At 39.4% G+C, this 26247-nt stretch overlaps 1 protein-coding gene across 1 annotated transcript in view; it reads right to left on the reverse strand.

Moving 5' to 3' along the window:
• Nucleotides 1-241: 241 nt before the first annotated feature.
• Nucleotides 242-26247, reverse strand: part of tsnare1 (T-SNARE Domain Containing 1) — a 150083-nt gene continuing 124077 nt past the window's right edge. Inside the window, exons 11-12 of the mRNA XM_053433461.1 lie at nt 15509-15618; nt 242-1249 (exon numbers count right to left, since the gene is read on the reverse strand). Of these exons, the coding sequence (XP_053289436.1) occupies nt 15523-15618 (96 nt within the window). The 3' untranslated portion in view covers nt 242-1249; nt 15509-15522. The remainder of the gene's footprint in view (nt 1250-15508; nt 15619-26247) is intronic.

The raw sequence follows: 26247 nt of genomic DNA on the forward strand, positions 1-26247 counted from the left end.
TTTTAATATATATATATATATATGTGTAAAGCAATGGTTAAACCTGCTGGAAAGTTCTACACTTACTGACAAAGCACATGAATTGCACCAGCGTTGTCTTAAATATAACAGGATTTATCGGTATGATGATCGAAACATTTAATCGAACAAAATATCGAACTGCTTTGCTTACTGAAAAATGAATGTTTAGCTTTCTTGTGTAAAATGTTAAAACCTGTTCTTTCTCAGTGTCCCTTTAAGTGTTTGACCATTATAGGTGCACCATCCAGTTAGTCACAGTACGATGGATGGCACAATAATTGTCAGCATGAATCAACCTAAGCACTCGAGAACAAGTGAATGGAAATGTGGTCACCTGACTTTAAACTTGTCATAATTGCTATGGCTGCTAGAGCTCGTTGTCACTTGTCACATGACTGATACTGCATCAAATGTCTACATGATGTCTCTTAATAATAAAATAACCCAACTACAGATGGAAACTGGAATAGGCTGGCACTGACCGATGGGGTCATTTTCAACAGAGGAGTCTTACGATAGCTGATATTAATCAACACATGTTGAAATGGTAAGTCTCATAAAATTTTCTACTCAATAGATCAATCACAAACACAGCCAGAACTTCAGATTTCTCTTCAACATAGACTTTTATTTTGGTGGATATATTTGGTCAAATAATATTTACAACTATCAAGAAATTGGACAACATAATGCTAAATAAATTACATTACACACTAATAAATGTAGTTCATGTCATTAAAAATGCATGAAGGAAATAGAGCATACAGTACAGCAGTGCAGACTGTAACGCCCCCAAGCTGCTGCGTCTCACCCTGAAGCTTCTGCTCCATCTTCATCTGGTTTTCTGATGAAACGGCATAGTTAGGAGCTCCCTGTGTGTCATATACAACCGTCACCCATCACATCCAAGACAGGAAGCACCGGAGCCTGTGCCCCTACAGTAATGACTAAATTTGTGACTTCAGCATTGATGATAACATCCAGTCACAGAGATCGCATAAAAAATATGAATGATTACATGTGAGTCTCAGACTGGGGCTACCCATTGACAAATTGATACACTCAGAAAGCCATCCATCCCCAGACAGAAGCACATGTGGACAGAGCCAGATTTGATGGAGGAGAGATTTTGTTGCAGGGCAGCCCCCTCTTACTGGAAACCAGCTGCTCAGGTGAGGGATCAGGCTGGGCAGGAGCACTGAGGTGAGACTGTAATGAAAGCCGCTACCTGAAAAACAAAGCACAGCAGACAGTAGGCATCAATCACTCAGCGGATACAACGGACTCATGCTCAGGGATGGTGCCGTCACACTTCCGAAGCAGGAGGCTTGTTAGGCATTTTCATTTGTAAATTATTAGTTGGAAAGAAACCAATTTGTTCTTTCTATTCTAAAAGTGTCACAGGTTGTGGAAAGTAATTTATAATTGGTGGTCAACAGCTGAGTTTTAATTAAGTCAAGGGCAGAGTTCATGGTGATGGAGATGGAAGTGGTTTATTAATCACCAACTAGCGGAGCGGCTTGGTACGGGAAAGGCCAAAGCGCACCACTTCTCAACTGAATTACAGTTAATAGTTGGCGAGCAGGAAAATGTAAATGAATTAAGTCGGGAGAGAAGATTCTGAGGATCACGTTAGCGTTTGATGAATAGCAGTGGAATCCAATCTACAATTTGGATTTAGATTCAATTCAGCGGCATCCCATTCCGTGTATTAATTACTATAATAAACAGACAGAAATGTAACTGTGAGTTGATGTGTACTTTTAAATCAAAGGCCAATATCAACACTGGGTCATTGTTCCAAGACTAAAAGGAGAATTCAAAAAGATGAAAATTGGCTTCATTGGAAAGGTTTAGTCCCAAGATGGATATCTTATTATCAGTTAATAGACAAATCCTTCAAGAAAGGGTAAATATTGTAGCCTGCAGGAGTGGACCAACTGGCTTTAAGGATTTGTTTTCAAAGTGTTAAATATGAACATTTAACAAGTAATGGTCAGAGTAAGTGGACTTAAAAAAAGTGCTGAGTGGTCACCAGCATCATTATGCTGTTGGGTATGGGGCTTTGTGTAAAACTATCTGGAAACTATAACACATGTAGCAGATAAACATGTTTGCTTAATACCATTGTAAACATGGCAACAAACGGTTATCAATAAGGAAATCCCTCATCCAATCAGGATACAAGTTTGCAGTATTACAGGCAGGCTGAACTAAACTAATTAGATGCTTGACGACATCGTGTCCAGCAAAAAGTAGTCGGTAAAAGTCTAACTTAAGTAAAGTAAAAATGTAGAAACATAATATTTCACTGTAGTTAGAATTTAGATCCCTCTACACCACAATGATGTATCAATCCACAAGCCTTCGATATGCAAGACAAAACAACGTAGGCTGGATGGGCTACCATGAGCTCCCCTGTAAAGTTAGACTACAGAGTTTCCAGTTTCCTTTTCCAGCATCGTAGCATAACTTTTCCAGGAAGGCAGAGAAACAAACCCTTTGAACTACAGCACACCAACTGATCCACTTTTTACATCACAGTCTTAGTCTGCCAGTATCCAGGCACTCTCCCTGACTGTAAACCAAGAAAGCCCCACGATGTCCAGAACATGCCGCATCTCAGGGTAAATCTCACACCTCGTACCTCTGAGGAGCTTCTTGCCTGCCTCTTACTCAGAAGACATGTTGATGGGATTTGTATTTCCTCAAAGTCTTATTTCCACAGACTAACAGTATCCCTACTCACTGTCTGTAGTTCTCTCTGAACACAGCCTGGGGCAACCTCTGCTTTCCCTCCTCCGCAGGTGAATTAGGTTGTAGAGGTTAACAGTGCCCGGTCTTTGTTAGCGCTGGTGTCACCATGCACTTGACAGTCCATCTATGACACATGCATGTACAGTACATATATACTCATATATTCATCACAAAATAGCTAAAGAGATCTGCTGCCTAGTTTTTATAGGCTGTCTGTCCCCTTTGCAGAATAAGCTAATCCCAGTCCATCCAGGAACACATAGAAAGTCATTACATTATAAATCCATGAAGTTGATATAAAGTTGAATTCCATGTGTGATCAGAAATGAGCACAGGAACAAAATTGCTTGTTGACCAACAAACTGCCAGGTAACCGGACTGGTGAGAACAAGTTTATCCTCAAGGCTTTCTGGCAGAAAGTCTTTAAAATAGAAATGAAGATAAAGGTTAAACTAACAAGTTAACCAAGCCAATGAATAAATCAGAGTACAAATCCCACTGCTACACCTGACCAATTCATCCTCCACAACCTGCTCGGTATGCAGACTTAGTTCTGTTATTACCTCACCTGACTTCCTAAAGCCTCTATCCGCTTTAAGCTTTTTATAGGCAGAGAGACTTCATGGATTAAAACATATTCTGGCAAAAAGAAAGACATGACAGTCATGCTGCATAACTTGCTAACCCAATCTATTTACCTTGTGTTCTGAATGCATGAAAACAAATTTAAATCACCTAGAAGAAAACAGTGTTTAGTCCTAAGGTCTGCATTTCAGAATCGTGAGGCTAAAATAAGGTCAGAACCGGCAGATAATTATTTCTTCACTGGCTTTTACAGATGCCTCCAAGTTAAAAGAAGAAGAAAAAATATCACATTCCTTTCAGGTCAGCTGTAGCAATTTATCTTCAGAGGGCTTTGTTTTTTTGACAAAAGATTCAGATACAATATAATTATGACCTAATGACTGGTAAGTATGTTCTGAACCACTCAAGACAGCCTTTTTTCATATGAGAAAACTGGTGAATGCCACTAAACCTTGTCAAATATAAATATGTGTGTTCTTGTATTAGACAATAAAAAATAAGTTTTCTTTTTAAGGTTCTACATTTTTGGAGCAAACGGCAATCTTTGCACATCTCTTAACTATATTGTGAGGAAAACCGCTTCCTGTTCATAGCTTCACTGTTCTTGTTATTAATGTATAAATTAAATTATAAATTGGACATTCCAGACAAACCTATGATGATAATTGTTAATCACCACATTTGAAACTCATTCTTTGGAAATGTGTTTCATGCTAAATGTAACTAAAAAGATTGTTTAAAAAAAAAAGTAGAAAGAGAATGGATCAAGATTAATCACTAAATCAAAGGTTGAAAGCTTATTATTTATAGTTGTTGAAACTGATAAGGGGATTCATATTATCATTCAACCGCTGATTCTATTCAGATAATTCGAAATTGTTCCCCACAATCGACTACATCAAACAAACAGCAAAATGTCCCATACTAGTGACAGTGGTTTATCCAGAGTGGTGAGAGATTTAGAAGTTTCAGTCTAGTCCCGATCAATACAGACAAAGTGGGTGGGTTTGGCAGTGTCCTTCCCCATTCCAAAACACAATGTCCAGATGCAGGAAGCTAATCGGTCATATCAATCACAGCCAAAAGCCGTTCCATGGCACCACCATTGATTGTCAGTCAGCAGCTGGATGAATGACATCTCTGTAATGTTGTGAGGACCAAGCCAACAGGGTCTGTTTGTGGAGTGAAAGGTTCAGGGGTCCTCATGAGAGTCAAAGCTCTTACTACATTTACAGATGTGAAACATGTTGTAAAACAAATGAACAAGGTGTCACACATCTGTAAATGTACAAGCTGCCAGAACAGCCTCAATGCAACTTAGCATTACCTTTACACTACAGTGATACTGTACACTTTACATCCTTTACACTTTATAACATAAACCTGAAGCTTAGTTGGTAAAGTCAACTACTTTAAGTTACTATAGAAACAAGAACTAACATTACCAGCTCAACAAGCCCTAATATTATGCGGTTATTAGTGTCCATTTAAAAAAATAGTAAAGTTTATGTAATATCTCAGACAACATTGTCCATATGATTTAGAACATTATGTATTTTATTTCATGGTCACAGTTGAGCTGTATCGGTAACTGCTATAGATTAATGTGTACTTTTATCAGGATTGTTCTGACTCAGTAACATTTACTTCCTGATATTAACTTTAGTTGTAGCAGGGATCATTTACACAGTGGGGTACACATATTAATAATACTTTTGTATTGTCGCTTTCCATTTTACTTACTAAATTAACAGTATGCTTCCTGTATGGACATGTTTTCCTCTATGCTGATGATGCGCTTCCTTTATTTTCTAAGTGGATTTTCCAGATGTCAACTTAATGATAATTAACTATATCCTGATTTAGAGACTTTGTCACCAAGCCTTGCATTCCCTTAATAAAAGACAGCTTCATACTATTACAAATGTGGAATCCATAATCCAAATATATGTCTTACTGCTTTTTTCAACTGAAATAGCAATCAAGGAACCAACCACTGAACCTGCAATGGTATTTACAAACAAAGTGGTGGCTTTGGATTAGGAAGTAATTTGGCTTGTCTATCAACCTCTGGCAGTCTGCATGCCAGTGTCTTTGGGACACATACATTGTTCATACATACAACTGTTAACACTGTCATTAGGGATGTCCCGATACAACTTTTTCACTTCCGATACGATACCGATATTGTAGCCTTGAGTATTGGCCGATACCGATATCAATACGATACGATATAGGCACAAATCATACATATATTTATTCCTTATTTTGTTGTGTGGAATGTTAGAAAAGGCTTGATAAAGTGATGTTACTGTTACTGATGTTGTAGTGATATAACAGAAAACAATAGTCAGCAACAGTAGGTATAGGAAAAACTGACCCATTTATTATTAACCAATTGGTTACATAAATTTTAACCTTCAACATAAGAGTATTACCTCAACAAATCCAATGAAAACAAAATGTTATATTTAAAGTGCAAAATAACCACTGGTTACCAACATCATTATACAATTGAATAGAATAAATTAAATTTTAAAGTGCAAACAATTCAAGTTCACTTCAGTTATTTTTCTACTGTCAGCATATGTTGGAAACAACTGTGGGCAGGGACAAAAACAACAAAAACTATAGGAATAATGTAGCGAGGTTCGAGGTGCTCCATTAAGCGTTTAAACCCGACATTACTCACCACCGACAGGGGCTGGTCATCAAGCACAATAAACTGGGCTATCTTTTCTGTTATGGCCATTGCCTTTTTGCTGTCCCGTGGTAGTTTGTCATAGCCTGGATGCCAGACGAATTTAGCCCCGCCCACAACAGATTTGGTCGGGCAGTTCGGTCTGGGGTCGCTCCATTGGGAAAAAATTATGGCCGGACTGGGCCAATCAGATTGTCAGGGCGGGCTTTATACGATGATTGACAGATGATCAACGGTGACGTAAACCACGTCACCAAAGTGCCCTCGGGTTGAATTCGTTTTCAACAAACATGCCTGCCGCTGGCGAGCTGAGATGTGTAGATGCTGCCATTGAGTCTGTTTTAGAAGACATCGACAGCGCATTCATTTTGAAAGAGGAACACAGAACGTGGAGGCGACGCCAGAGCACCGCGCTAATCCCTATCACCCCGGCGCTTGGCTGTTCACACCGGACACTGAAGCGACGCTGAACCGCCGGGCAGCGCTAATAATATCACCCGTTGATCCAGTAGATCGCTGCACGGCTTTGTGCCGGTCACACCGGAGGCTGAAGCACCGCGCTGCGCCAAGGCTGCCTCGCGGTGCTTCAGCCTCCGGTGTGACCGGCACAAAGTTTTAACATGGGAGTGGATGGGAGCCAGCTGTTATTTAAGGCTTGGCGCTGCGCTGAAGCGTCCGGTGTGAACCCAGTAAATAACTCACAATGCGTTGCTTAGCATACGTCACATACTACGTTGCTCTGATTGGTTGTAGGTCTATCCAATTGAGCGAAGAGGAATTTTACTTCCTGGTCAGTTGAAACACGCCCCATAATTTTTTCACAATGGAGCGACTCCAGACCGAACTGCCCGACCAAAATGTTGTGGGCGGGGCTAAGTTCGTCTGGCATCCAGGCTAAGTTTGTCACGTCTTGCAAAGCTTTCGGCCAGCGTGGGTTGCTGAAGCGAGCCAGAGGCTTGTTGCTTCGCCTTGCTGCTCTCGCGAAAATCCTCATGTTCTTTTTTGTGGTGTTTTTTCAAATGTGCGATGAGGTTGCTTGTATTGAACCTTCCCGGTTCTGTCCCTCCACGGGACACTTGCGCCTGACAAATGTTGCATGTAGCTGCAACGTCTTTGTCCGAGTTTACGGTAAAATACTTCCACACAGCCGACATCACTACACCTTGCTGCAGGCACACACGTTGGCGTTGTTGTGATCACGTGGGCTGTGCATGCTGGATCAGAGACGCTCTTCTTCCGCGGCCGGCACCAACGTTAATTAAGGGGCATTACCACCTACTGTGTTGGAGTGTGATCAAACCAGAGTCACCTATTATAGAAGTCCTGGAGCGGTAAATGGACAGCTTATATCGGAGCGCTTATATCGGAGTTTTTAGATTCAGTCCGATAAAATCCGATATTCACTTTTTTGGCTGATATCGGACTGATTTCCGATATCAATATCGGATCGGGACATCCCTAACTGTCATATTGGGAATATTAGCAATCTTAAATATATGGCCCATCTGTAGGGTCGTCTTATTCTTATGGCCGAACTCCTCCTTACAGTGCAGTTTCCCCAGCTTGATGGGGCTGTGACAGCAATAAAGGACAACAATCAAGATTAAGTCTAAAGTATTGTTATCACATGTTGTGTACATTGACACTATTGGACTGTTGATTTCTAATAATGTGTAATTTTTTGGCAAAGAACAATGGACTAACGGTAAAAAGTTCATTCCGACTGTTTCAATACACTGAACACCTTTAATATGTCAATCCCAGCTGTCACAGTCCCATGACAGTTTTCATACGATCCTACATTAAGCCCTGCACTGGAAGTTGACACTCATCTCACCTATTTAAGTAATCAGTCAGCTTTAGGAAATCTCAGATCTCATGGAAAGCTGTTAGCAGTGCATGCTGGGAGCTTTGAGTGTTTGCTTGTGTTGCGCAGAAGAGGGAAGGGTGATATTTTGATTTCACTGGGGATTAAAGGTCACGAGGAAGTATTTAAATACTCCCGCAAAACTTTGGGCTAATCATTCCTCCTCAGCTGTGAGTCGGTAGCGTTCTCAGATCACCGTTGTCACAGTGTGTTGTCTCCCACTTTGCAGTGACAGAGCCTTACCCACCCAGCCGGTAATCCTCTGCAGCAAAGTTTGGAGTAAGCTGACGGCATGGAAAAAGATAAATAAGGATTTTTCATTTTTCACACTGTAATGAAAAACTGCATTGCACTTTTTCTCCTCGGTGCATTTATCTCTAACACAGCTTCAGATACGGCCATGTTGTAATTTGCCACAATGCAAAAAACATCTTAAGAGGCTGAAGAAGCAAAACTTACTAAAAAATATCTAACTTCCAGATTGAGCATACACACATTTAACATCAAAAGCTTCCGCATTTTTCCAGCAATGGAAGGCTGAATAGGAAACTGATCTGGATTCACAATAAACTTCTCCCACTTAAAGAGGAGAGATTGAGGACATCATTGACAAATGTCTTGCATTTAGTTTGTTGTTTATTTTTTCGACGGAAAGATGTGAAATAACCATATTAAATCAAGTAGTCACTTGGCTATTTATCTCAATGCAGCTGACTAGTCCCTCAAAGCTAATGGGGTTTAGAATTTGCATGAGGCAAGTTTACCCACAAAGCTTCGCCTAAGAGGATTGCTGTTCAGACAGAGAGCTTATTGTCACACTTGTTCATAGACATGGATTAACGATTCTAGGCCCAAAGAACTCCACTAACTGTGGCAGCAACTCACAATTCCCCTTCACCGGCTCAGATCTCTGTTTAAGAGAGACAGAGACTGAATCTGCAGCATTCATGGCAAAATACCTGATTTGGCTAATATATACAAATACCTGTCCTGCTGGATGGTTAAGCATCGATCATACTCATATCCTTGAGCGTACCATGAGTGGTGAAACTATAAAAGTGAGGCAAAAGACAAATATAATATTTGCTTTTGCACTCTCGCTTGAAACTATTCTAAAAAACTCCCTTTACCGTTTTCTCAATATCAATTTTTCTTTCAATATTTATTTTTTGTCATATCATCGCAGTGCTCCTGCTCTCTCTTGTCATCTTAGCTTTTTACATCATTTGAATAAGCCTCTTTCAGTGCTAGCGTGTCTGCTGTGTTTCATAGTGACTAAAGCAGCTTTAGAGGCTAAATATAACATGTATCCACTGCATTAATTCTTTAATATTTATCAGAGGGAAAAGGTGCTCGAAATGTGGCTTATATACGTGTTTAAAATTCAGTAGGAAAACATCAAAAATACACAAGGGCTGCATAAGTCCTGACACACGCACAGACACATGCACGCGCGCACACACACCCATTGCGTCTCCATAGCCTCAGAAGACATTTCATACATGGCGATTTACCAGAACAATTTCATCTGGTCCACAACAAAATTAAGAAAAATTGAAAAAAATAACTATTCAGAATTAGAAAAATAATCTCTCTTTGGGGCAATTATTATTTTCTTTTATATGAACAATTAACTGAATTAACAAACTAACTAGCTGTGTGTTTGTAAGGTCATTGTTCACAAACACATGTGTAACGGAGCTGATGTCTATTTAAGGTGTACAATTTCTCCCTTTGCTTTCCTCCCACTTCTTCAGGCCCTTCCCCACACCACCATCCACCTGTAGGCTCCGACAGGGGAGTTGCAAATTTTGCTCATCACTCGCTTTATATTAATGTAATCTTATCAGAGGGAGTGATGAAGACAGAGCTTTGAAACCAAACACTAACTAGTTCTGCTGTAATCAACATTTCCAATGTGAGTTGAATAACTGAAAGTTATGAAGCAAGTAGCTTCAAACCTGAAAGCTCATTTAGAAAGAGACGCTGAAAGTTGTTCCAAAGATTCAGTTTGTATGTTAAACATTCTAAATTTTGGAGAATAATTAAGAAACAAAAATCTTTTAAATGGACATATGAGCTATTCTTCTGATCTCTACTCCGTAATTTTGTTTTTTTCTGACATTTTACTCTCCCTGAGCCCTCACTATTTGTGCCATTATGTCCAGGTCCTGTTCTTGGATCTATGGTAATTTTTTCTTTTTTTCCAGTGTGATCTAGTGCTTCTTTTCTTTACGCCAATTCACCTGCACATTTAGGTGTCAACTAAACAAATAAAAATTCAGCGTGTGGTAAGGCTTTGAGCAAACCCCACCAGTGAAAACTCGTAATGATCAGTCTGTTTGTCAGTCTGTAGCCAACTCCAGCCTTGTCACCATCGGGCCGTTCTCCCTAGAGCTTCAAGTTAATCTGAACCCTTCCAGACTTGCTCTCCCACTGTAGCATAGTTGAAATCCTGATTCATGTTGGTGAAAGCTTAGCCTCAGTTGATTCAGCCCTCAGACAGTCCATAGTTTGGTTTACACAGAAAGAAGGCACTAGTTTAGAGAAATGTTACCCACTGCTAAAAGGCCTTGTTGGTATAATCAACTAAAATGTGGCAGAAACGGTTTCTTATCACAGTGAAAAATGTTGGCTAGAGAGGGGAAAGTAACAGAGCTTCAACCCTCAGGGACCTCATTGGTAGTGTATGGGTGTTTTTGAGTACTCATTTACCCGCTAATTTAAAAACTGGCTATGAGATATGCGTTCTACATACAGACGGACAAACAGTTTCTTTTGGGCCTCAAAAATGATATATTTATTGTCAAAGGCTTGAGGAAGTGCTTGTTAGTGCGAGTTGGACGCACATGTTCCAAGATTTATAAATTTGGATTAACCGCTAGACAGCGTCTTGCAGTCAGTGGGGGCGGGGCCTAACATGCAGCCTGTGGACCAAGTTTAACATGTCTTCTATGTCCTCAGATAAACTACAGCAATGGTTATCAACTGGAAATTATGGCAACAATACATAACTATTTCAATTTGTATGATTTGACTATTGCTTTAAAGACTCAACTCATGTCAGAAATCAGTGATTCCTCTGAAAGGCTTAATGTTTACATTCTTTTTTGATTAATGGTAGGAATTTCAACACTGTTGATTCACCTGATAGAGAAGCCTCGGTTTGTTCTGTAGTTTTAGGTGTTTATGATTCTCTTTTGGCCGAGGCACATCTAGAACAGCTGAGGTTGGGACATGTATGACTTGGAATTAGAGGATTGCAGGACATTTCCAACTTTTTAAGCATCAATATGGGAATGAAGTTAGCATAATCCAAATGAGTTTATCATAAAATGCCACGGCTGACTTTTGAACCCCTTTTATGGGGGTAGGTCTTTGTTTTATTTGCTGTGACTTATAAGAAGCAGGGTTCCAGCAACCTCAACACAATTCACGAGTGTGGATTTAGCACATGACGCTGACATGCATATAGAGAAATCCCCAAATGACTGTGTAAACAAGATGTGAGGGCAGTGCCAGTAACATAATTCCTACAGGACTAAGTGTCAGGGTGCAGTTATTGTATTATTTAGTGTGCCATAAAGAGCCAGGCTATTGATTTAAGGGGAGAAGCAGCTCACCAGTTATTTCTGTCATTGTCAACCTCATTAAATTGATGTATGGCACTTGCTTTTCTCCTCTCTGCTTTCCTGCGTCTGTTCTTCATCACTATTCCACTCACCTTTTATACACTGGCTGGCTGGCTGTCTGTTCAGGAAAAACCTATCGCATGTTACCTACAGCTTTTTGAACTGTGCACGCTTGGGTCAGAGAAGGATTCGCGTACAGCTTTCACATTTGTTGGTTTTGATTTCATTCTAGTTCAAACATACATAATACCTCTACTTTTCAATAGTTAAACAAAAACAATAAGAGTCTATATTAAAGGCATTGTGCTTTGACGTAAATGGTCGCTAACATGCTAATGTTCAGCAAGTCTAATGTTTACCAGCATAATATAAACTTCTTTTTTTTTTGTTCTTCATATTTATCCTCATTGTAATTTACTGTTAATAAACTGATACTGCTTTTGATTGGTTGGTGTTGATTCCTTTCAGTCAATGTTTGTGAGATTGAATATTTGGCCACAGTAGCTTTAACATTGACTGATGTGCTATTTCAATCGAGCTATGTGGTAAAATGATGAAAGAGTAAAGAGGTTTAATTACATTTTGTTATCATATTCAGTTCTAAGGTTCAGATCGTCCTTTCAATGCTACCAAAACAATGGAACAAATTATCGATCAATGTGATCTGGTCATTTTTTGTATATATAAATTTGTCTTGCTGCCCAGCTGATGTAGTCTCATGGGCCATGTAAGGGCAGTCTGGAGGTTTCCCACCGGCTTTATAATCAAACAGTAAACGGAATGCATTTCTATAGTCCTTTTCTCATCTTATCGACCATGTAAAGTGCTTCACTAACACACACACGCACACATCAGGGGTAGTTTTAAATCCTGGCTTTTCTCCAAGTGTGATGGATCCCTCTTAAATCCTTCAGTACCTCTGTGATATTTGCTCATTTCAATCTCTTTCTTCAACTCTGTTCTTATTCTACAGGTTTTAAAGTACCATATCAGAAATTCAACATTGAAATAGACACTGCTTGGCGAGACAGCAAATAATTGCTTGAGGGGATACACATGTGCATTGAGCAATGAAGTATTCATGTATTGTAGCAGAGAGAAGATAAATGTCTCTTACAAAACAATAGGTCAAGTGTAAAAAATTATACATGCAAACCCAGCGAAAACTACATATTGAAGGCTAGTGTTGAAGTTTAGAATAATATCTGGCAACACAATAGTTGTGTTCTTATTAAGAGTAGTGTAAACGCTTTATAGAGTTGATATACATTCATTAAATAATTGTACTACTTCTCAACTGTATTGTGCATGTCAAGCAAGCTTAGAATATCTGTCAACTATTCTGCCAGAGGAGTTGTTACTAAGTACTCACTGACAAACATTTGGTCTCATTTGCTGGTCTATTTATTTATATTCTGTATCTGTTGAGCTAATACAAATCTACATTGGAACAGAATATGATAATGTTGACTTCACTAAACACACAGATAATGATGTGCAGGATCGTGGGTCATCCTTCAAAGTTTGATTTGCCGTTAACTTAACCAACTGACTAAATCCCTGGATGGCCGAACGCCATCGGAATAGGTCTGTGGTGAACAGCTACAGACGATGGGTCTCAATATGTCCACTTTGTTACACTGCTGTGGACGCTGAGTCCCGGTCGAAAAGAAAATTGACTGCACGTTGACAATCAGTTTTAACTACAATGCTTATTATTATTATTATCGAGGAAACACTGTAATATATAATACATGAAAATGTTTATCAGTGTCAATGCAACGTTAAATGAAGAGGACAAGTATGATTTCACTAATGTGTTGGAGGCTAAAATCACCAAAACAATAATAAAATGGTTGGGCAGTCATTCTACTAACATTGAGTTTTTATCTGCACGCACCAAAATGTTTGAGAAGGATGAAGCCAAGTGTGTTCATCTGAATCTTTAGCACAATAACTTGTTGACTTGGCCAATACACACAGTCACTTCTACTAAACTCAAAGAGTGTGAAGATAGTTATTCATTCTCTCTCTCTCTCTCTCTCTTTTGGTAGGGCCATGCTTGGCTTGCAGAGACAGTAATACCTACCTTTGCGTCAGTAAACCAAGGATGTACAAGGATATTAAATTACTAGTTGTGCAGTATTTTTTGTGCTTTTTTTTTGTTTATCTCATCACAGGTCAGAGAGAAAAGCTTGAACCTTTTTTTTAATAACTTCAATATTCATTAATCAGTTTAACTTTTCTTGTCTTGTAGGTCGTATATGTACTGAAAGGTGATTTAAATGGTCATCAAGACTAGAAAAGCACTATATAAATACAGACCATTGTAGGTGTCGCTGTGTTTGTGTGTTAATAGTGGAGTTTTAAGGTTTTGGGTAGATTCTGTATTTACATTAGCTGGACAGTGTGCTGAAAGTCAACAAGAATCTGAAAAAGGTGGAGAACAGGTTAGCAAGCCTTAACAACCAATATCGAGGACGACTGTTACTGAAAGAGACAAGGAATTTTCTGACTCCAAAGTGGTTGGTAGCCTGGTAGCCGTTGGATTAAAAGAGCTTACGAGTTGGAAAAATACTTTTTAGAGAAATAAAAATATACAAAGGCAGTGACAGCAGAGGATTGCTTCCCTGACATAGAACTGGTCTGCAACTCTGCCTAACTGTACACGAGCAGTAAAAGGAGAGGGGGTTGAGAAAAGTGTTCAGAGATTCAGCCAAAAGCTAAATAAGGAAGATGATGTTACTCATTAGTTGTTACATCCTGAATATAGGTCTGTGTCTGCGTTTTGTTTGTTTTTAATCACTCTTCAGTTTCCGTATGCTGAATACAAACGGGGTAAGAGATGAAGTAATATGCTTTCTGCTGTAGTTGATGAAGGTTAAAGGCGCTGACGTGATGTTTGTACAAGAGACTCACAGCGACAGTTTTAATGAACCAATGAGCCTGACTGGAAGACAGAGGGGTGCTCAGGGGGATATTGTAATTGTTCTGAAAATGATTTAATAGACAGAAATCACAGGGAACATCGGAGCGTCACAGTGTGCACTCAGGATGAATGATGATATACTTGGGCCAATACTGCAGGGAAATTGATATCCTTTGTTGTAGGTTCGTCCAAATTTATATATATTTTTCGCATCTTTAAAAAGTGCAAGTCACTATCTAAGTGTATGAAGTCTCAACTTAAAGCACTTAAAGTTTTAATGGGTATTTTAATGTGTAATGCTAATTGAAGCTGACCCCTCAGATTGCTTTTGGAGCATTTTTATTAGAAAAGAAAGTTTTAATTATTTGAGACAGATTGATGGTGGGATTCTTGAGCAATGGAGGTAACACTGCTCTCTCAGTGTCATGACCACGCGTGGAGAATCCAGAGACACATTCCGGACCTTCAGAGTTGAGCGGACGCCAGAAATTGATGCAAGTTGAAGCTCTCAAGTCTAAAAATATCTCCCTCTAACTGTAACATTATCCACGCATGTATGCCAAACTACTGCATGTCACTGACTTAATATTTTTCTCTCCCATGTACTTCAGTTTGTTATTTCCTCTCTGTCCTCCCTCTCCATGTCCTCGTTCTGCAGATATCTCTGACTCCAGAGCTGCAGGATGCAGATCAATACGCGTATAACTGACGATTGTTATCGTTGCTCACCCTGAATCTTGTTCTGTCTGAGTTCCTTGTTGTTAACAGGGATTTTTTAAATTGCACTGAATGTCCACACAGAGTATGTTAACATTAACATGCTTGTTGAGTAGAACGTGGATCTAAGATTAAGGGCAAAACAGAAAACATTCTATTAGTGGCTAGAGGATGATAACACCACCTGGTTGATAGCTCAGCTTTAACAAACAGTGTCAACTGTGTGCATCACCAAACGTCCATATTTGAGAACCCTACTACCTTTATGTTTACAGTATTTTGTAGATGACAGATCTTACCAAAGTGGCCAGTCTTATTTCCTTGCTGAAACAGCTATGATTATGACAAGGACGGTGAGGATAATCGCTCCAGCCACCAGGAGGTAGCACTTCCTCTTCCTCAGCTGCCTCTGTGGAGAGAAAAGATTCAGTATGTGGGGGGGCATTACATAATTCCTCATTGGACATTTTACACTGTCTTCCGGTCCTTCAAGTGGAAACCTGTATCTGAAAAGACAAGAACAGTGATTGTGCTTTCATTTTTCGTATAATTGGTTTCCATTAAATATTAAAGCACATGTGTTGGGTCTTAATCTCTGTTGGTGGTTTCTGTGAAACAGCAGTGATTTAAGTATCATTCGGTCCTCAGACAGCTAAACTATTAAACTCTAAATCCCCACTTTTACATTACATAACATAACATGTCATTTGGCTGACGCTTTTGTCCAAAGCGACTTACAATTAGTACACTCAACATTTATGAGGAGCCATTTAGGGGTTCAGTATCTTGCCAAGGACACTTCGGCATGCAGATGGGGAAGAGTGGGGATTGAACCGGCAACCTTCTTGTTGGAGAACGACCACTCTACCCCTAGGCCACACCGCCCCACTTTTACATAACTGAAAGTCACTGGAATAATGCATTGGCAGCCCTGTAAATGTCAAGCTACAATTTAATGACCACATAGCCACAGCAGCCCTATTATTCCCCACTAGTTGTTTTTGAAATAATTCAATAAAACCCAATAGTACATGTACTTTAAAGCAAATACAGGGCAAGCAAGTCAAGCTGTGCTATATATGTGCTAATAATTTGAGTGAATCCTATTTGATGTAATGACGTCATTGCCAATGAATATCTTGCTTTTGAGTGATCTTACATTTAAATGAGCAGTTATAATGGGAGGCAAGTGTAAACTAATGGGCCTATTCAGAGGAGACCGTTTAACATCATTAAATTATTAGCATTCACTCCCGAACAATTACATCTGGTGGGAAAAGAAAGTTAGTGTTAGACAAGTTTTTGATGAGAGAACTATGATCGCTATGTGAGGGGGTGAGGCGGTGATGGTGTGGTGTTGGTGTCAGCAGTTAAAATTGTGCACAACAATGGGACTGAAGAAATAAAACACATTTGCGACAATCTTTAAGACAATTTGAGAGATTGCTAAAAATTACCTTTAAGAAAATCAAACCTCTGGCTCGGCATGCCACTACATCCAGCATGTATGATCAAACTGGGTGTAACAGAACAGGGCTCAGCTTGGATGTCTGGGAGCCAGTGAGTCTCTGCGGATCTGTGCTTGATATTCCTCATAAGTGATTCACCAAGCATATTACAAAGGTGTGCTGCCCCTGGAGCCCCATGCTGTGGGGAGCAGGTGGGCGATGCAAAGGGTGAAGTGGAGCTTGGAGTGCCGAGTTTTCACAACATTAATGGAAAGGCCTGTCTGAATTGTGTGAGGGGGGGACTGGAAGTGATGGAGAAGGGATACAGCTATAACATGTCAGTACAGGGTACGGCAGGACGACTGGTCTCGGGGCCAAACTCAAAAAAACCAACAAGACTTGGGCCATTTTGACAGTTTTCTCTCTCTGTCATGATATCTAAAGACCTTTTCCATGCTTAATTGCAAAGCCTTTTGTTGAATTTTATATGTTTCTGTGGTTGATGTTGAACTTGAACTTTTTTTTTTAAGCCATGTTGTATATTGTACATTTTATTCCAATTGATTTTTCATTTATTCACAACCATTTATAATAAGCACTAGTGTGTAAAACATCTAAACTTTAACTTTATAAGTTATTTATTGAACACCTGTAATTATGCATGTTTTTAACTTACATGGTAAATACTGTTTGAAACCTTGATCCCATAGCGACGCATTAAAACCTTTTGGAGTGGTTTTCATTAGTTGTCACAGCAGTGAAATGTGTTGGGAAGGTGCCAGGGAAGATGTAGGAAACTCAGACTGTCAGCCTTTACAGAGGATTGACACATACATCAAAAATTGCTTGATCAGAAATAATAATAATGTGTAAAACCTCACAATTTCCACCGAATCAATTAATCTTATTCTCAGTGATTATAAGTCTCAAATGGTTTTCATATCTATGTCCTGTTTTATTTCTAATATGGCCTGTGGTATAATTTTGATAAATGCTTCAAACATTCCTCCACACAGCACATGAGCTTCAGTTATGTCAATTACTTTTCATGTTTTTTTCAGAAAGAGGAAAAACTGTGAACTGTGTAAAGTGGAATTATTAAAGTAAATAGAGTGAGGAGCCGGGGTGAGGGAATATTTATATATTTCCTTGTCTCCTCAGGCGGTGACGATGTGTTGGAGCACAGAATCTATGTTGTTCTGAAATGCTTTTTCTCTCATTTTTTTCAGCCTGTTTTCTGCTACAAAGGCAGCGAGAGCAGCGGCGTTAGACCAGAGCCGAGGCTGGAGTCTTTAAATCCTGACGCGCTTCAAAGCACGGAGAGAGCAATTCATCTTCTTATCTGAGACTCAAAACAGGCTTTCTGTATGGAAGAGAGAGGGAGAGAGGAAGAGGGAGAAAAAATGCTGTCGAGTAATTTTCCGTTTAAACGTTCCACTCCACAACAATTTGCATAAGCAGCCCTGCGTCTGTGATAAGAAGATTGGTAATTTTCAAAGGCTCTGTGGGGATTGAGAATTAAAAGCCTTTCTCCGCTATCTCCCCTCTTGCAGCTGGCCACCACAGATTCCCCAGCTTCTCTCACGCATTTCCTCCTAAACTACGCCTTATAAACTTTCTCTGCCATCCTCTCCTTCTCTGTGCTCGCTCTGACAGTGCAGAGTCGTTCCCCCTCGCCATATACTGAATTCCCTCCCGCCGTCTCTCATCCATACTCCCCATCTTTCTCTATTTCTCCTGCTCGATCACCCCAGCACTGCTGTTATTTGGGGAGAACAAGGAAATAAATAAGGTAGAGGGGGAACAAAAAAGGGCTTAGTACAACAAAGGAAGTGTTGCAGTATTTTTAAACCAGTATTTTCCAGATTGCAGGGTAGGCTGGGAGGTGGGACAGAGAGTCGCAGAGGAAGAGGACGATGGAAGGGATGCTCTCATCAACAGTGACTTGATCTGTAAGAGTGTTGTCCTTAGCACCAGTACTTCAGGGCCAAAAGGCGCTGGATGCTGTGAGGGAGAAAGACAGCATCTCCTTTGCACTGATTTATTCACTGTCATTATCGACTACGAGGGGAGCCGTATAAAGCTATGATAAAGTTGATATAATCACTGTAATAAAGGGAAGTTTTGATAAGAGTAATGTCCACACTCATATATTAAAGCTAGTTGAATGGCATGTCTGTTATAGCCACTATCTTTAACAATAATGTTGAAGGGAACTATTGTATTTCATTAAGACTTTCCTCAATGTCAGTGTTTAAAATCCTCTGGAGTGCAATGATTCAAACTTTGATGCTAACTCTTGTTAAAAGTAACTCAACAAAATACAATTATTGTATTTGCGCACGTTTTCAATTTGTAAAAAACACAAAAGCCTAAGTGGGTTTACCAGAAATACTAAACGTCAAGATTTCATCGGAAATATTTTTTAAACTTGAGTTCGAAAGGAAAATTGTGATTATATAATAACATGTATGAAAACAGACTATATAAATCATGATATCCACAACAATACCTTAATGCTATATATTTTTTTTCTGAAATTTAACCGGTGGACTTTAAACCCAAAATTAGTTGAGGGAAATTCACATACTCTTTTTCAGATTTTTGGGGAATTTGCATTACACTTGGATTTTAACCTTACCATGTCTTCCAAAATATGTGCTGCTAGCGCGAGATCTGTTCAAGTTTTATTGCGATCGCCTTCAAGTTAAGTTATCAAAGATATTCAGTGTAGGACAAATTTACTCAGCCAGTGAAGTACTCAAAGCTCATGACCGTAGGTGCAGGTGCTCCAGCTCCTCTCGATGTCACCCCAAGACAAAAGTTTTCAACATGAGATGCAGTTGCTGTATCAATCTCCATTTTTTTCAATTACCAGGAAAACCTAGAGATCCTTAGAATCCCTCCACAAGGGCAATAGTCCCCTTCCACCCTGTATGGAGTAATTCATCTTGTCTGACAGAGAATACTGGTTTCAGGTGGTGACTCACATCCTGACTGTTCCACACTTGGCAGCAGACCAGAGTCGATGTACAGTGTAGAACACAGTCACTTGGCCTCTGATTAGCTTTTTTATTACACAGACTTAAAATTGGGAGGCGGTAAAGGACTCTCCTGAATATTCTACTGATTCATCACTATTCAGAATTCATACTGCTCCTTTATACATCCTCATACAGGACCTAATGTGTGGACGCACAGGGGAAACAAAAGATAAAAACAGATTTTCATCCATCCAAAAAAAAATAGTATTTTATAAATAAACTACTGATAAACCCAATTTTTTAATTAAATCAATATGATTCAAAGATTTATATATTTCTTTAAACATGTTGGAAATTAATAGAAACAAATCTAATTCATTCAAGCTGTACCTTTACTCATCATACAAAGGCCTTTTTATTTGTTTTCTTCTTCAGTTCTGACTCTAACGTAATGGCATGTTCCTCTCTTCACATCAACTTTGCAACACAAAGAGGTAATTGGTCTGAATGTTGAGGGTCTCACTAATTTTATAATTTTTTAAGTCATTGTAAAAATTACCAATGTCCAATTCAGTTGAATAAATATGCAAAACAATATCAAGGAACTAAAGAAATCCTCTAGAGTTTATCTTTGTTGATTTTGTTCAGAAAAGTTTTCATTTAAATCTCCATAACAACCATTTCAAAACCATTTGAAGTGTCTCTTTTTTACATTGGTTATTTGACATTGCCCATTGCCTTCCCTCTCTTCTTTGTTATAGATATCCTTCACATGCATATGAAGATCAGCAGTGTAGGTCAAGAGAAAGAGAGAGTAAGAGAAGAGCATGCATGGCTTGTTCATTTTTTCGACTACCAACGACTTCCTACAACCGGACACCATTTCAAATATCTATTTTTTTCTGCAGGGGAAAAAACTCCCTGCATTTTAAACATTTCAGCTGAAAGTACTGTCACAGAAACCAACAATCAATCTCATCTTTACCTTCCTTTCATGGACAACACAACCTTAAAGTGTCTTCGGGAGAAAAGCTTGGCTTGAGTGATATGAGAAATAGCCTAATAATACAACAATAATGAAATGCATGATAATGGCAATAACAGTACTCTCCCTTTATCACATCTGGTTAGGAAAATTGGAGGTCCATAAAATAAATAGTGTTTACAGCAAAACTGCCTCACTTGTAATCGGCTTATATGCAATTTACATAAAACTCAGAGTCTTATGCAGTCACCCTGATTATGATATTTAAGAGGAGCAGCAAATAAACAGACTATCCTGGCATCCTGGGTGGGCGCCCTGTAACAACCATTGTCAATAATGGAACGTAAACACTGGCCAGCGAAAATGGATTTGGACCATTTGTAAGGTTAGTTTGGCCTTTTGTTTAGAACAGCTCACCAGACAGTCGTTATCTACCTTCGACATGTTGGACATTCCTATCTCTCCCTCACTCACCAGACCCACCAGGCAAAGAGCAGTTGCATAATTGTGATGGTTCACGCTAGAAGGCACTCGAGCGTATTACCTAGCATACAGAATTGTAGTGGTCCTTGGGCTGTATTCAAAGCCTTTAGAAACAATTGTAATCCCTTTGGCATAGAAAAGTAAAATCACACCTTGACCTTCATCATCACGGTTACAATAACAAATATGCAGTTACGATTCTTTTCCTGTCATCTTCAGCCACTAGAGCTCATCTAGCAGTAAAACGTAGCTAGATAACCCATGGGGTACTTTTTTAAAGAAAAGATAAGATAATCCTTTATTAGTCTCACAATGAACTTGGTCACATTGTCTCTCTTTTTCACGGATGTAGCACGCTCACTAGAAATGATAGTTCCCTATTCAAAATCCTACGTACAAAGCAAAACTGATTGTTCAGTTGTTTCTTCAACTTGCTGTTAATGACCACGATGGACCCATTCAACATTTTATTTTATTTATCAGATGAGGTCGGTGATCCGGAGTTCCAGAAGCTGGGTATAAAGTGGTACCAGATATACATATTGATCTTAGCAAAATATTTTACAATGAGTAAAATAGTTCAAATTCTCTTCCTTGACCGTTTTCAAACAGTTGTTCAAATAATTGGTTAATCGTTGCTAAAGTGATACTCCCCACCTATATATATATATTTGAGCCATAATCTAAATCATCTGACTGTTCTTTAATGATCACGAGCACACACACACGCTCTCACACATAGACACAAACCACTGGCTGAGACAACGGACTATGCTTGCATACGAAATGTTGGGGACCACTATACTCCTCAGACACAGCTGCCCCGGCAGTATTGGTGCCTGCCGCCTTTATCAGTGGTTCAACAGCTCAGGAGAACTGTGGTCTTGGCTGTCAGGACACTCCAGAGGCGAGAAGCCTGCACTCCATTCGACATTTCTGTGCTATCACTGGAGTTGCAGCTCATGGCTAGACAACCTAGATAACTTTAACAAGCTAGTTGATGTGTTGTGTGTGTGTGGGAGATGGGGAGACATAGGCGTGTCTCCACCCTGCCTCACATCACTGCATTCTAAAGGCATTTTTTTTCATATACAGAGATAAACAGTTTACCCATAACTAAGAGATGGATTTACACTTAAAAATCAAACCGTTACCAGCTTTAACAAAGTGCGGCTGAGGTTTCAGGAGGGTAATTTGTGAAGGAGTCTCTTGTTGCTGCGGAGGAGCTGCTAGAACCACACAAAGTAGAAAGTGTTTTGAGTTTTACTCAAAGATACCGTTGTACATCCAAGTAGTGATATGACGTAAGATATTGAAAAAACACTGAAGGACACAAGGAATTTCCAGTTTCAGTGCATGTCCTGCACTTCAACCAAAGCCATCATAAATACTCTCCAAGTGCCCATCTTTTGAATGCATGTGTGATCACTGCTGGGCTGACTACGAGGGGCAAGTATTGTCTTTGCATGCAATGCATAATGTACCAGGATTGAGGATTTGTTTGAGCACGTTGGTTTAGCTTAACCAGTTGTGGGGAGCATCAATGTTATCACCACTATCTGACATCAGACTTTTTGCAAAATACAAGCAATCACTGCGTTAGAAAGACAAGTGTGACGTACAACATGGTCCAATGATTTAGTATGGCCGAAAAAGACGTTATAAAAATGTAGATGGCCCTTGATAGGTAAAAGTATCCCAACCTTAGAGACATAAAAGACAGATTAAAGATTTTGTGATTCACAAAGGCATCTTTATTGCTGCTACTGAGCATTAACCTTCAGCAAGAAAGGTGAACCAAGCTCAGAACAAAGCGTGCTGTGTACAATCACGCCAAATTCAACAGGGGAAGCTTTAAAGTGACTTTCACATCACAACTTTGTTTGTGTATGTATAAGTGTGCGCAGGAGTCAAATGGAGTGGGCCACCAGCAGTGTGGTGTAACCTGGCTTTGTACTACAGTTGTCACAGAGTCACTGTTTTGGCTTTCAAGCTGGCAGACAATTGATTCAAAATATTTCACAACAATTTCTATGGTTTCTTTGGTGTCAAGGGACAGTCACTCCAAATCAACAGAGGATTTACAAGTCAACAGCACACTTACTATTCGTCCACAAGAGATGATCATTCTATTCTATTCAGTCAGAAATGCAAATGAAGGCCGTTTTTTTTAAGAAACTGCTCTTACTACCATTCACATATATTGATACATACTTTTAATTCCTCCTATGCAATCATTCCTGTGAGGTTTGTCCCCAAACTTTGTTGTTTAAACCTCATTTCTGTTGTGCCTCACTTTCCATGAATCACTTTTTGATGGTCCCACGTAATTCGTTTTTTCCCTAGTCTCTGATTAAGGCTTTTGTTTTAATCAGTTTTTTGTATGAGGCAATACTAATTGTCTTGTTGTCTACTGCAATTGTTTTTTCAATTTTTTATCTTGATTCCTTTTTCTCATCAAGAGCACTCTTCACTGGTGCAAATGTTAACTCTAGTTTAGGTTCTATTTGTGTTACTTCTTATAGCATGCTAAACATCTAGTCCTAGTCACTTTCTGATACCGTGTATCTGGATTGTCCACTGCATCATAGATGCATTATAACATCTCAAAATTTCAGAATATAACACTGGCGAGATGTGGCTGGGCCAGAGAGTTGTTTTATGTGTGAGTCAATGGACAAATAAATACAACTCTAAGGTTCCTTACATTAGAAATGGAGGTGAAGGTACTCAAAATGAACAAAGTGATAAATGTTTTGTTAGTTCTTTTTTTAAGGGACAATTACAAGAGGTTAACAGGTTATCCAAGACATTAATAAAGTTTGAATACCTGATTAGAGCAGTTAAACAGTTAGTTAATCTGGGTTTGTAGATAAATAGGCCATCGCTGAGTGTAATCAGTGTTGCACTGGATGCTTCCTGATAATATTGCCTAAATCATACATGAGGTGAAACCTATCGGCCCCAGCACAGATCCCTGTGCAACTCCACGACTAACCTTAGTGTGCATGGCAGTCCCTAACAGGAAAAAACGGAATCTATCAAATGGGGTGACTTAAACTTGCCGAGTGTCCCCTTAATCAAAACAACAAGCCTCTGATCAACAGTGGAGACAAGTCAGTCAACTGTTGCCATTAGAAGATGGCAAATAGACTGCATTCATATAGTGCCTTCCACTGTGAGTCTTCCACAATGTGTATCTCAGTCACATAGTAACACACTGATAACAGAGCATCAGGAGCAGTTAGGGGTTCAGTGACTCACTGAAGGGTACTTCAACAAATTCTGGAGCAGCTGGGGATGGAGCCATACAACCCCTACCATCTTTCACCAGTGCTGTTTCTGTGCAATGATGTTCTCTAAATCCTGACTGAAATCTTCATACACTTCTTTTTCTGTGACAGTAATCACATAACTCATTTCCAACTGCCTTTTCAAGGATTTTAGAAATAAAAGGGAGGTTGGATATTGGTCCACAGTTGCGTTAAGCATCTGGGTCAAGAGTAGGCTTTTGAAGCCGAGGTTTAATAACTGAAACCTTCAAATATTTTTTGGGTAACAAAATTGAATTTGGTAACAATTATCACTGAAAAATAATCACACAATGTCGGATGAAATACTACTAAGTTTCAAGTTTGGATGTCATATGTCAGAGTGAGGTTGCAGTGAGTGGATTCATTTCCATGTTGAGAGAAGCCAATTTATTCTTTGTTGAATTAAAGACAGTGCTAAGGCTGTGGGTGTCAATATCAATGTAAGAGTTGAACTCACCCAGCTTAATTACTTTATCTGTATTAAGCTCTAAGACTGAGAATTATAAAGTTCTGAGTAAAGGGCCGGTGGACAATACACTAGTAGGAATGTTTGTATTTACCATCTTGGGTCTTAGGGGACGAAGGGCAAGGCTTTAAAATTAGTTCCCTCCTGGTTATACAGTGATGTTACAGGGCGCAAGGTTTCTCTCAAACAAACAGGTGATGTGACATGTCACTGAAAACATTTGACATTTTAATCAAAGACTCTCAGAAATAAAATGTTATGAATAAGATGCAGCCAAATGTTTTCTACATTGATCTGTAAATGGTTATTAGTGTTGGAGCTATAGTGAATCTGTGTACCTTTCAAACTCAAGTGTCTGAAGTCAGGGAGATACAGTGCTGCACCCAAATCCACATGCTAACTATCATTGGCTTATTCAGCGCAGTAAAGTCTTGAACTGTATAAATGGTATTAAGTGTTAATACTAACATGCACATTCTGCAACCAGTAATAGAGAATAATCAGTTTGGGGATCAATTATTCAATCAATGACTTTTAAAGACATGAAATGGAGTTAATATTCCACATTTAATAGTTCTTTGGTATCTTATGTCTTTAATTAATTAGGTTTTAATGTATATCTCCTTTGTTTACTTTTGATTTAAGGAGGCTCCTGTATGGAGTTTTTGTCTGGTGAATGCAGAGAAGTATAGAGAGAAGCAGGCAACTCTGCTCCCTTGTCTCAACTTCAATAAATCTATGAACTAACTTTCTTGATTTAAAATGTAGAGTGAATTAATGAATTACTGCCAACATTAATGCAACAACACGGTCCTGTAGATTCATGCTGTACAACATCATGAGAATACGCCTCCTTCTCACTCAGAAGGCAGTGCAGATTCTGGTCCAGGCTCTGGTCATCTCACGCCTAGATTACTGCAACTCCCTCCTGGCAGGTCTACCTGCTACTGCCATCCGACCTTTGCAGCTCATCCAGAATGCAGCAGCTCGACTGTTTTTTAACCAACCGAAATTCACTGGTTACCAGTGGCCGCTCGCATCCGGTTCAAAACACTAGTACTTGCGTACCATGCTGTGAACGGATCAGGTCCAGTCTACATCCAGGACATGGTCAAACGTTACACCCCAGCTCGTTCACTCCGCTCTGCTTCGGCTAATCGGCTTGTTGCTCCCTCACTGCAAGCTAAACACTTATCAAAATCACGACTGTTTGCTGTCCTGGCTCCTAGATGGTGGAATGAGCTCCCCATCGACATCCGGACATCTGAAAGTCTACACATCTTCCGCCGAAAACTAAAAACACACCTCTTCCGACTTTACCTTGAATGGAAAACAACAAAAAAAACACTATCAACTCT

The sequence above is a fragment of the Pleuronectes platessa genome, chromosome 10, assembly GCF_947347685.1.
Source record: "Pleuronectes platessa chromosome 10, fPlePla1.1, whole genome shotgun sequence".
Classification (NCBI taxonomy): Eukaryota; Metazoa; Chordata; class Actinopteri; order Pleuronectiformes; family Pleuronectidae; genus Pleuronectes; species Pleuronectes platessa.